At 43.6% G+C, this 12,346-nt stretch overlaps 2 protein-coding genes across 2 annotated transcripts in view; both read left to right on the top strand.

Moving 5' to 3' along the window:
• The window catches only part of LOC119461027 (regulator of nonsense transcripts 2-like), a 59,928-nt gene extending 53,116 nt beyond the window's left edge, over nucleotides 1-6,812 (top strand). The window contains 2 exon segments of the mRNA XM_049672356.1: nucleotides 2,207-2,318; nucleotides 6,529-6,812. Of these exon segments, the coding sequence (XP_049528313.1) occupies nucleotides 2,207-2,318; nucleotides 6,529-6,538 (122 nt within the window). The 3' untranslated portion in view covers nucleotides 6,539-6,812.
• Nucleotides 6,813-10,579: 3,767 nt separating this feature from the next.
• The window catches only part of LOC119461028 (integrator complex subunit 8-like), a 62,439-nt gene continuing 60,672 nt past the window's right edge, over nucleotides 10,580-12,346 (top strand). The window contains exon 1 of the mRNA XM_037722205.2: nucleotides 10,580-10,881. Within this exon, the coding sequence (XP_037578133.1) occupies nucleotides 10,761-10,881 (121 nt within the window). The 5' untranslated portion in view covers nucleotides 10,580-10,760. The remainder of the gene's footprint in view (nucleotides 10,882-12,346) is intronic.

Raw genomic sequence — 12,346 nt, forward strand, 5'->3', positions numbered from 1 at the left:
GGAAGCAGTATCACCCTCTGCTGAATTACTTGTGTTTTCAAGCTTTCGGTGACCACTGCGTGTACGAGGAGACGCTGGCGGGAGTTGAATTAAAGGCCAACTGCATTGAAATTTCGCTTGGGATAATTTGGCTCTAAATGCATAGCATATTTACTATCAGAGTCATTATGGCTAAGCCGCAGGGCTGGCAATCATCTAATTTTCTTATTAACAGCTTTCAAATAGCACCTAAGCAGGCTACGCGTGCACTTGGTGGCAGCGCATTGGCGAAAGTTCCAGAACCGTACATGACTGCTGATCTCTCAGTTGCACCTAGGCACCCAGGCGCATCGCTCACTCAACATTGTCTGGTTGATGGATGACTCTCTTGGTTTGCTTTCTTGTTGTTGCGCATGTGATTTGAGCTGTTGTAAGAATGCTGATGCTGTTGTTGATGACGTGATCCAGCGTGCGCTAGAAGGGGGCGTAGGTGAGCGCATGGTAACGTGATCAAGCGCACGCTTGGGGGTAGGGGGATGTAGGCGAGCATGCTGTAACATAATCAAGCGTGCGCTGGGGGCTCCCTTCTGCTCCTTTTAGGTCGAATGGGAAATAAAGGCGCGCGCTATATTGCTTGCTCTGGTTCGGTCTCGGCTTCCCACATGTCTTTCCTCATATTTTTACAGAGCACATTTCTAAAGCATGCAACATTAGGGTAGCTAGCAACACACAGAACCTTTGGCTCAGGTTTGTCTGAAAAGTGGTGCATGGGAGTGAGAGATCTTGTTCGGAAGAACAGTTGCATGGTTTTTGTAGTTCAAATTCGTTAGAGTTTTTCTCTATTCAAATACATTGGACTTTCCGGGACCAACAGAGCCATTCGAGTTATCGGGATTTCACTGTATTAAGAGGCGGTATTCTTGGAGTGATAATTTCCAGTGGTGCATCATCTTTAAGACATTTCATGCCTCTCTACATCGGATGCATTAAGTGGACAAACGAAAGTGTTTCTGACATAGCGCCAGAAATGCTGTCAGCGGGAACCGCATGCTGCTTTTGTCACGAAGGAGAGCACGACGTGGCATCCATGGTATAGATGCAGCAGCAAACGATGCTGGAATGCAATGCCACCAATCCCGCCAGGGTGAAACGGGCAAAACTTATGCGCACTTTGTGCCGAGCCTCAGCTACTTCCCATTCTTTACTACAGATGCCTGCGTGTCTAAAGCGGCTAAGGTCCCTTAGCTTGGTCACCTCAATGCGCTTCTCGTCTCCAAGTGGAGACGGAATGCATCAAGGCTCTGCTCGTTGAGCATAGACAGCCAGATACAGAAAACTGGCTTGACTCAGAGAAGAATGATTCGCATTAAAAGAACATTGTGGGCACACAATGGCATGGGTGCAGCGCATGAAGCAGCTAGCAGTATGCTAACTCAATGTCTAGCAGACGTGCGAGCAGGACCTGTTTGCAGATACACGGGAATGGTACAAGCATGGAAAGCAGACGACACGGGCACTAGTTCTCTATACAGTCTAAGTTGTATGTCACTTCTGGTGAGTGGTAATGGCGACATTTTTTTTTTTTTTTCAGTTTTGGTATGCAAAACAGATTTTTGCAAGCATTTTGTTACGCATCCACTCGTATTTCAAGCGTAAAGTCTTTGACAGAGGCTGCCGTATGTCTAAATTATCTGAAACTGGGCTTAATTACACATTCGAAAATTTTGTTGCAGTTGGCCTTTAACTGAAGTGGGATGCTTTCGCATTTCAGCTAAACAAATTTAACTTCCAAGCAACATACGGTTTCAAGCCAGAACTTTTCAGTGTGCTCAAATAAAGTGAAGAGTCAAATTAACAGGAGTTGACTGTATTGAGAACCTCGCCTTGGCAAACAGACGAACCTGCACGAGTAGCAAGAACTGGGCTCAAACGTGGCTCCATTGCATAAGCAACAACATTTTAACACAAAGCTTTAACAAAATGGTATTTAAAAATTCAGTGAGATGCAGCAAATGCATAACCATTGACAGGCATCGTGAGATGAGTTCTGCCGCAGTTCTTAAATTTTCTGCATGAAGTTCATGTACATCACTGTTTTTCACAATACATTGCCTCAGAAACAACAAAAGTGAATTTTTACTCGATTGCTTGAGGTGTTTCAGCAAAATTATTGTACAGCTGATGCAACTAAGTTTAATTTCTTATTCGTTGTTTTTATTTTGTTAAGAAATGCTTGCAGCACAGCAGAGACCCGTGGTGTTAAACCTGAACCGCGATCGGAGGCACAAATATCAACACCCCAAAGGAGCTCCTGACGCGGACCTCATCTTCGGAAACAAGTATGCACTCTCAGAGTTTAATAATCTCTGGCCGTTTGCAAATTATAGGGCCTTCACCATTCCAAAGGTTTTGAGGTTTACAAGTTGGCACGCACCTTGTGCAAGAGAAATGTGTTTTAAAAGAGTTCTGACATGAAAATATTGTGTTCGCCTTTCTTGCTTCATTAGGTAGCTGCCAACTCCATAATTGTGATATGAAGCCTCAGTTCCTGAAGAGCACCGTAAATAATTACAGTGCCTTTCATGCAACCCATTCTAAATGCGTGCCAAGTGCATCGAGGTTTCAGACGTCAGAAAACGAGACCATTCACGTCACTGAAAGTGGACGTGGCAGTCACGTGGTATCACTTACACTTCAAGCATGTCAGTCAGCCTTCTACAGTGGTTGAAGGCCATACAATGATCGTGTTGCTAAAAGCTGCCAAATTGGCCCTTTGCAATTTTTTGTTTCTCTTGGAAAAACAGGGGAACCTGCTCACCCCTCTTGTTCTGATGAGTACTCAATGGTCTCGGCTTTCGGCAGCATTAGATAGTTTTAGTATAGGGGCCCCTAAAAGTTCGGGGCCCCAAAAAGCTTTGCGGGTGTAAGCGTTGGGGCATGCAAGAGTGAAGAGCTTTAGAATAGGGCTTTGCGTTTGTGGATAGCATCTTGTGTTTGCAGCCCCACTATGGCATCAAAGAAAAGCTGTTATAAATATTAAAATAAAATATTAAATTCTATTATAAGAAGAGTAATTTACACTTTCACATTTAATTACAATTTAGAAGTTATTCTATTAGAAGCAAGAAACTTGTGCTTAGTTTTGAATAACCAAGTTTAAGTGCCTTCACCAGCCAAGCTAATCCGTGTTAGGCCTACGAATCATGAAATCGACAATCGAATTCGGAATCAGCGACTCTAATGAATCAATCTTCATTACACATGTTAGGTGAGAAGAAGCGATAACTGCAGTCACTTATCCTAGCTTATGAATTTCACCGTTGCCACGAATCGAGTGCAGTTTGGTGCTAGGTTAGAGCCGTCGCTTCGATCGGTGTCACCATGTTTGTTGACGCAAATCTTTTGGGGCAGCTTCTGGGGCTCCTGCTAAATCAGTAAAACAGCGTGCCCGATGAAAAACCCAAACGCAGTTTGCATCTTGCGCACGTGCCGTGGCTTAACGCTATTTCTTTGGGGGCCCCAAAACGTTTGGGGCACTATTCTAAAACTCTGTTGTCATATTGTGTGCGTCTAGCACCACATCAGGTTTCGGTGACGTGAATAGTTGCATTTTTAACTTTTGAAGCTGCACTGCGCTTATCATGTGTTTCGAACTTGTCACTCTAAAAGGTAACATAATCAATTATTTGTTGCATTCTCAAGGAATTGAGGCTCCATAGTGTAAATACTGGGTTGATGACTATCCAATACAAAAATAAAATAAAAACGATAAAAGTTTCATGTTGAGTACTCATTAAATTCACTGTTCTGAAAAACAGGTGTGAAAGAGAAGTTGGTAGGCAAATGTCGGAGTGATCAAGTGATGGCCCACAGAAGTTTTTTGATGTCATTGAACATTTTTCTTGTAGCCCGAGGATGAAATTGAGAGATGAACTGCATAGATTGCTATCAAAAATGGAAGCAGACTTCCTCAATTCTTGGCCTTCATAAAAGAGATGCTCAGTACGTACTAAATTAAGAATATGCTTGGTTGTTATGGCACTGAAATTCAGAATACTGAAACATGTGAGCCTTGGCATACCTTGTATATTTCACTATGATGCCAATGAATTGCAAGACACCAGCATAAGAGATATTTTTAAAGACCTCTTGCTTCAAAATACTGTGTTGTTCTATGCTGCATTTAGTGTTTCAGTGTTTCAATATTATGTGTTTATGTATTTAAAATTGATGTGTTACTAGTCACTTCCTTCTTTTGAGTAAAACATTTAAGTAAACAATGTCGTAACGCATTTATAAGTGGCTACTTGCTGCATATGTAGCTCTTTGGACATATTTGATTGCAGGTCTCCACATGCTTCTGATAGACGTAAGGCACATTTTATTTCAACTTTTGTTCACTGCAACTATTTGTTATCCTTGAAAGGCCCACAGTTTAACTGGGGAGAAACAGTATTTTGCCTTTTGTGTAGCCCGCATGCACTTTTTGGCTAATGCATTGCTACTAACTATAGTACGTTTCCTACTTTAGCAAGCAACGCTGCGAAAGCTACGCAAGTAGTTTGGTCATATATATATATATACGTCTCACTCCGCGTGTTTCACAATGCACTTGATTTTGATCTGTACTGTTTTCTGTGGTAAAACTACCTTCATACATTGCAACTACAACTTGTGGACTTATGCTTACATCAAATCACATGTAGTTTGCGCATGTTTGTGCTTCTGGTATGCAATGTACAGTGTTTTGGTCACCATGCAGGGGGTGTGCTGCGGCTGCAGGTCACAGTAATATGCCACTCCACTCTTTCGGTGGTAAATGGGTTAAGTTCTGTGACTCCTCCTGTGTAATAATGATGGCATATTCTGCGATGTAAGTGTATGAGACTTAATGTGACATCGAATTACCTGACACTAACCTATATCTTTAATGTGTGACATGCATTGTTTTTGTTGCCAAACATTGAGAGAAGTCTCTGTAGTCTTCGTAGCGTTGCCTGCTATGTTTGAAACGGAGTTAGCGAAGGCACAAGGTAGCGTGGTATCATTTAACCTACTAATTCGCGATTGGAGGAACTGCCAAATGCATTGTATGGCTGAAAATTTTGGAGCTGTATTGATGTTTGTCATTGGTTGCCTTGAGATGTACAGTAAACCCCCGTTAACTCAAAGCCGTAAAAACCGAGAAAAAATCGAGATAAGTTAAATCACGAAAATAGAAGCCCTCTAGCATCGGCACCGGAGATGTTGGGGTCTACGCGCGACGGCGTTACTGGCACTGTGTTAAGGCACAGAATCAAGACGATTGATCCTAATGATATATTTGAAGCCAGTCATTTGAGCATAGCCATTTTCAGAAATTCAAAAAGCTGATGTTGCTATTTTCTGCATTGTAATGAATTCCAGACAATTTGACTTCGAAAACCAAAACTACGGAAGAGTGAAATTGTCACCTCTTTAGCAGACACCAACGAGTGACGCGGCATTTATGCCTCACACTTGCGTGAGGCATAAATGACTTTCTTCTGGAGGGGGGAGGGGGGGGGGGCAGCGCATGGGCTAATTGCGCCTGCTCAAGAGCGCCAATCATCTTGCCCAAGGTCATGATTAATACGCCGCGAATACATTTATGCGTCACTGACAGCGTCCTCAAGGAGAGGGGAAAAAAATACTTCGACTCTGAGCTGACCGCTGCTGCGTAAGGCCACGACAAAGTGGCAGTGAGCAGCCGAGCAAGCGCGTGAGGTGTTATAGAAAAAGTACGAAAGATAAGCAGGGGGGGAGCGCAGCGCGGCATCAGGCTCTGCTAGCAAGCTGCCACTGGGTGAAAAGCAAGTTCAAGCGACACTGCCGATGCTCTCCCATTGCCTTTTTCCTGATATTTGATATTTCGAGATATCAACTTTTCGAGATAAGAGGTGATAAACACATGGGTTTTTAAACCACGGCCAGACAAAAAAAAAAATCTACTTAACCGATATTTCGAGGTATCAGAGTTTGATTTAACAAGGGTTTACTGTATATAACTTTGTTATAAAGGACAAGCTTGCTCGTACTAGTTTGTTTTAGTTTGCCAAGTCTTACTGTCATAAAAACTTGCCGCAATATCTCGGGCTGTGGCAGTTTCTTGCTGAGCACAGGTTCAATTCCAGGCCACAGCGGTCGTATCTTGATGTGGGTGGAATGCAAAAACGATCGTGTACCATGCTTTGAGTGCACGTGAAAGAACCTCAGGTGGTCAAAATTTATCCAGAGATCTGCACCATGCTATTTCTCGTATCCCACTGTGCAGAGTCAGGACGTTACCTCCGCAGTTCATTAATGTTTAATTTATCGGTGTGCAAAAAGTAGCAGAATATTTCTTTCACGTATACCTGCACCTGTCGCGCCTTTTGGCGACAGTAATGCTCGTGTTTTTCTCTGCGAATGTTTTAATTTTGTTTTCTGGTTGAATCCCATATTTTTGGAACCCTGTAGTTATAATGCTTATGTAATTTTACTTTTTCAAGCTAGAGCCTTTTTTTTTTTTTTCACCGTATTGTCTCACAGGAAGCGCTGAGTGAACATCGAGAGATGACCACTGTTCCCCTCGTCCAAGGCCATGGAGGCAATAAAGCACAAACGCATTGCCACGCCTTCCTGCCGTTCTGAGCCGCTGAATGAACAGCTGACATCAAGCTGATGCCGAGAGGCGGCGGCCGTCATCGTGCTGAAGGGAATGCCGTCTGCACAACGGGGATGCCACCGGCACTACTATGTTGCCCGTGTACATAGTTCCTTCCACCAACTCTCTCTCTTTCAATAAAAGCCTCTCACAAGGCAGCATGAAGTGTGGAGGTATGAACAGCATGTCTTCTTGCGAGCTTCCTCAAAAGAAGTGCTGCATAGGCATACCTGCCAACACTTCTGAATTTTCCCTAAAGTTTTCAAATTCGGGCTTGTTTCATAATTTTTGTTTCGTCAAGTTCTATGAAAAATAAATTCTGTTTGCAAAAAAATTTTGCTTGTTGGTTTCTGACCTATACCTTTGGAAGTCTTACTATTGAGAAAGTACACCAGAGGGGTACATTGTTGGTGCAATCTTGTTCAGACAAGTTCCTGAAGCTGGCGAAATTGGCAACAGTAAGAAGTTTATTGATTGGAAAATGCAGAGAGGTCGGCCGGAAAGTGGAGTATCTGGCCTGCTACTCTATGTGAGGGATGGGGAAGAGGGGAAGAAAGAGGGTCACATTGGGGGGATAATGATCAAGTCGCTAGAAGTCACTGCGATCTGATAACAGTGTGTTGCTTGCCAGTTTGTGCTGTTCCAAGTTTGATGCTGCTTGTGCGCTGCATCCTACAAAATGTGTGCGCTCAGGCCACTCTTGAAAGTAATGCATGCTATTCCAATACCCCTCCCCCTTCCGGTGCTGTGTCTGGGAGGTTTAAAAAATTTTCACAGGTTGGCAGGCATACATAGGTATTCGATAGCATTTACAACACAAATACATACTGCTGAAGAAGAAGCTTCCTATGTTGAGGTTCAAGCTTGAGCCCTTTCCTTCTGCATTCGCTCCATGATCATCCCTCCTGCAATTTGGGCCCTGCTTGTTGGCTTCCCTCCGTCGATCAACCATGGTTGTGCAAGATCCTTTGTGCTGAGTGGCATAAACAGGCTCAGTGCTACCGGACTGTTTGCAAGCAAGTATCATCAGCGATGGCAACTTGAGACGAGCCAGCCAGAAATGGCGCGAGTTCTCCAGGTTGCTCGTCTATTCTACGGAGGCCTTCTGGCACCGCGTCTTGGCACCGCGTCTTGGCACCGCGTCTTGGACAGCCTTCGTCCCTTGGTGTCTCGTAAGGTTTCGGCAAGTGACAACAGCTTCCACACTATCGGTGACGTCGACCTACCGGAAGACATCTGCAGGACTCTGTGCCTTGGTCCCAAGTTCACAGTCCAGCCACGGAAAGACGCTGCGGAACGTCTTACCTGCGTCCGGGAAGTGGCGAGGAGGGTGCCGGTTGACGAGCGCGATTCCTGTGTGTCCCAGGAAGTGAATGTGCTCGCAAGTTGCGGACAGGAGCGTTCGGTTGTCCGTCTCAGACGTATGGCTACCACTCTCCAGAAACACAGCCTATGTGTAGACTGCCTGCGGATAAAGAGGGAGGATTTGCTGTGCTCAAGCATGAAGTATTCCATGGTAAGGCGTCTGCAGCTGTCCGTGCTGTCTTTAACCCAACTTGACGAGTGTTGCTGAAGAAAATTAAGTCGCTAGTAAAGAAGCTGTGCGAACAACTCAACCTGATGAACGTTGTAAAGCAAATAGAGGGCAGCGATAGTGACTGTCTGGAAATGTTTTTCTCGGCTAAGACTCATAAGGTGGAATGTCCCTTCCGCGTGATCGTCTCTTAATCTGGTACGTGGCAAAAAGTACATTGCGGACTTCTTGCAAGTGAAGTTAAAATTACTTGACATGGTCGACCCGTTCCTGACTAAAGATTCTGCCACCGTTATTGATTTATTAAGGTTAAGTGACCACAAAAGTTTTAACGGCTTTTTCTGTGGACATAAAACATTTGTTTTATTCATTGCCGCATGAAGGGCTGCTGTCATGCGTCGAGGCTGCAATTGACGAGCACGGTGCTGTCGAATTTTTAAATGCCGGTGGTGCGAGTACGGCTCGTTTTTTAGAGCTCTTATCATGCTGTTTGACGTCAAGCTTTGTTGCTTCTAACAAGAACATTTACCTGCAAAAGCAGGTTGTTTACATAGGGTCATGCATTGCACCTATTTTAAGTGATTTGTTTTAGCTTGATGTGACAAGGCTCCTTTTGAGCTGCTAGGCGATCTAGAGGTTTTAAAATTTTTCTGGTATGTTAATGATTTCTTATTTTTAGATAGATCTGTTTTTACGAACCCTATTGTCAGTGCTCATTTAGGGTTGTTTAAATTTTACAGACCCTATTTTCTCGTGTATTTTAGCCTCTTTAATGCATGTTTTAGGCCACACGCTTTCACCTTTGAATTGCCCGAGCAGGACAGCATAGGTTTTTAGACTTGCGGCTGCATTTTAAAAATGATCTCCCCTGTTGGATGTATGAGCCAAGAGCCAACAAGCCCCCTTAAGCGTACAGCTCGGCACACTGTAAGCTTGTAAAATGAAACATAGTACATTCTTAGTTGTCGAGCACTCTCTGTAGGTCATGCAATCATTCCATGGTAGAAAGTCTTCAAACGCAAGTGGCACGCTTGGAGGCGGCAGATTATCCGAGGCACGTTAGTGTAGTCTCAGTTTCTGAAAGCCTGCATCACAGAAGGGAGGCTGAATCGCGCATGAGTCACAGAGAGCGGAAGACAACGAGAAAGAAGAAAATTTACCAATGATTACGATACTGCCTAATGCGAAATTTTAGCACAGCTCTGTACGTCTTTTCATTTCGCGATTTATTGGCTGGCACAGACAATCTGTCTCATGCGGAACGTTGCAGGTGGAGCGAAGTGTCCCAGGTATCACAAACCCATCTAGAAGATGTCCACATTTGGCCTTGTTCAAGCCTTGAGGTTGTCTACAATCCGGCTTGAACAAGCTGCGCAATAGCCTTATAAAACTCCGCAAGCACTCCTGAAGCCAAGCTAATGTTCCCTCCGTATTTGTCTTGGGGAAGTCTTGGCAAGCTGTTCGTTAGACTGTTTGTAGAACTTACGTAAGAAGGCTTATTTTGCTTGCCCGAGAAAATATGCAATCTGCCTTGCAAAAAACAAGGTTGACTAATGCATATTTTGATCGTGCGCTAATGCAGATCGATCGCTGGTACTGGTATGCTTTTCTTAAAACCAGGGGTGTGATTCAGGATTTCTAGGAAATGTACGTATATTGAATGCGACTGGCTTTAACTTCAAAACTAATACACACCAAAAGCTACTAAGCTAAAAAAGTTCAATATTATGTGCTAAATGCATTCTTTTGCAAAGGCATAAATAATAAAAGCAGCTGCATAGATTCCACAGTTTGTAATAAAATCTGTGAACGTATAACATTGAGAGCTCATGTGTGACATGCAATTTCTAAAGTGCTGTTCACTTGCAAAATGTAACAATGCTCTTGCGAGACTATTCATTTCTGAAGAATGTTATTTCAGTGCAGAAATGACATTGCTGCCATATGTACGTTTACATGTTTGCATGTCACACAAGATTTCATTAGAAGAAGAGGGGAATGGGAACACGGCGAGATACACTTGCAAAGTTGGGCGCGATGTGACGCCAGTGGTCACAACCATTATGAAACCGAAACTGCGGATATAACAACTGGTCATGGTACAGTGTACTAGAATACACTAGAGTCATGGTTTTCCTTCTGAGGACTGCCACTTGTCGCACATAGCGGAGTCTATTTGGCCTCATTCTCCCTCTTTCTCTCTCTTTCTCTCTCCCCTTTCACTTTCTCCTTCCTCTCCCTCATGGAGGAAGGATGCTCTCCCCCAGGGAGGAAGACGACGCTTCGCCGTGCTACCCATGGGTGCTACCCATCTAGCCACCGTAGCCGTGCTCTCTCAGGCCAATGCCTGAGTTTCTCACTATAACATAGTGTGAAAATCTATGCTCTCAGGAGTTTTCCCGTTGGTTTTCCTCATGGTTTTCCTTCTTTAGATCACTATCATCATCATCATCAGTGAAGCTGCGCCGGCAGAGTTTCAGACGCCGGCGTCCTTCATGGCCGGCGTGGGTTTTCGAATCTGTGAACAGTAGAGCAATAGCACATGTTGCATATTGCGGTTTCGACTGAAAACTCAGTGGTACAATGGAAGTTAGTGAAGATACTTTGCCGTTTTCAAGGCCAAACAACTCTCATGTCGTTACGTGGCTGGATTTTCTGCTTGACGATTCCCTACTCGAAAAGCACCTCTCGAGAGAAAAACCAGGTACGCATGTAGTATATTTCTGTAGTGTATTGTTGAAGCATGAGTGGGCTCCGCATATAAAAAAAGGCCCGATGCAGCCCGCGGGTCATGTCCACTCCGAAATTTCTTTCCGTCGGACTGCTTGGTTCGTCTGCAAGTTCAAGCTTTGGATCGGGAAACTGACGTGCGAAATTGGTTTCGTGGAGAGCTCTCTATCAAAATGACCTGAACGCCAATAGTTCAGCTCGTGATAATGAGATATTCTGTTCTGGAACGGCCAACTGCAGTGCGCTGTTTCGTAGAAACTAGAATTGTTTGCACTTCACTCTTGTGTGGGCTTGCGTTCTCGGACCGGTCCGGATGCTTTCGTTTACTGGGCCTGCCATAATAAAAAAGAACTAAGGTTCCATCTTTTCGCAAAAAGCGCCGTGTTCAAAGTCAAGAAAGTTTCTTTAGTGGTTGGCCTAAAAATATGTGATACATCATTTGATAGCTTGACATGTCAGCTATGCATGTGAGATGTTATAAAAAGAGATTATTTTTTAAATGCGAAAAAATTATTATTTTTTTTTCCAAATGTTTGGGCGTGGATTGCTCAGATAGCATAAATATATGGAGCCTTGCCGTCTAGCAAGGAGAGATTAGTAATAAAATGAGCTTGAGAAAATATTCAACAAACTGTGACAGGCTTGTTTTTTTATCAATATGAAGACAAGTGACATCAAGTGGCACAGCCTCGACTCGTATATTTTTTTCTTCCCGTGAATGCGAAAAGTGGATGTCAGCTATGTCTGTGCACATCAGCCTGAACAGGGCACATATTAATTTTATAGCCAACCATGTTCAGGCTGTAGAACAGTGTAACACGCAACACTAGAAGACTTCATTCACGCTTGTGTAGGCTTTCAGTTGTAATTATGAAGGTGTTTTCTACTTCCATCATCTTGCAAGTCTTTGGGTTCAGGGAGCAGGGCACAAAGTGTCCTGCTCCCTGTATGTCGCACTGCATTGCATGTCATAGTCCATGTTGATACAGTGCGACATGACTTTTAAGATATTTTGCATGAATAGTATCAGCGCACTTTCTGGATTTACTGGCTACTTAAGTGCAAATATTTCTTTTTTTAAACTGCATGAAACATGCCTTTAACAGGAATACATGACGAATTTAACACATATTGATATTTCATGTGCAATGGCAGTATGGTTCACCTGGCACACACCAAGCACAAGCTTCATTGTGTTAGAGCATGTGACTCTGCAATAAAACACATACCATGACACTGCTTCTCTGTCATCTGTGTTGCAGACATTGTCGTCTGCGTCACCTGCTGGCAAGTTTGGCCGCACGTCGGAGAAAAGCTGGTGCTGATGCAGAAATTCAAAAAATAATTTCTCGTATTTCAAAAAAATATTACTTTTTATAACTTCTCACATGCATAGCTTACATATCAAGCTATCTATGATGTATCACATACATTTTTAG

Source organism: Dermacentor silvarum, chromosome 8 (assembly GCF_013339745.2).
Source record: "Dermacentor silvarum isolate Dsil-2018 chromosome 8, BIME_Dsil_1.4, whole genome shotgun sequence".
NCBI lineage: Eukaryota > Metazoa > Arthropoda > Arachnida > Ixodida > Ixodidae > Dermacentor > Dermacentor silvarum.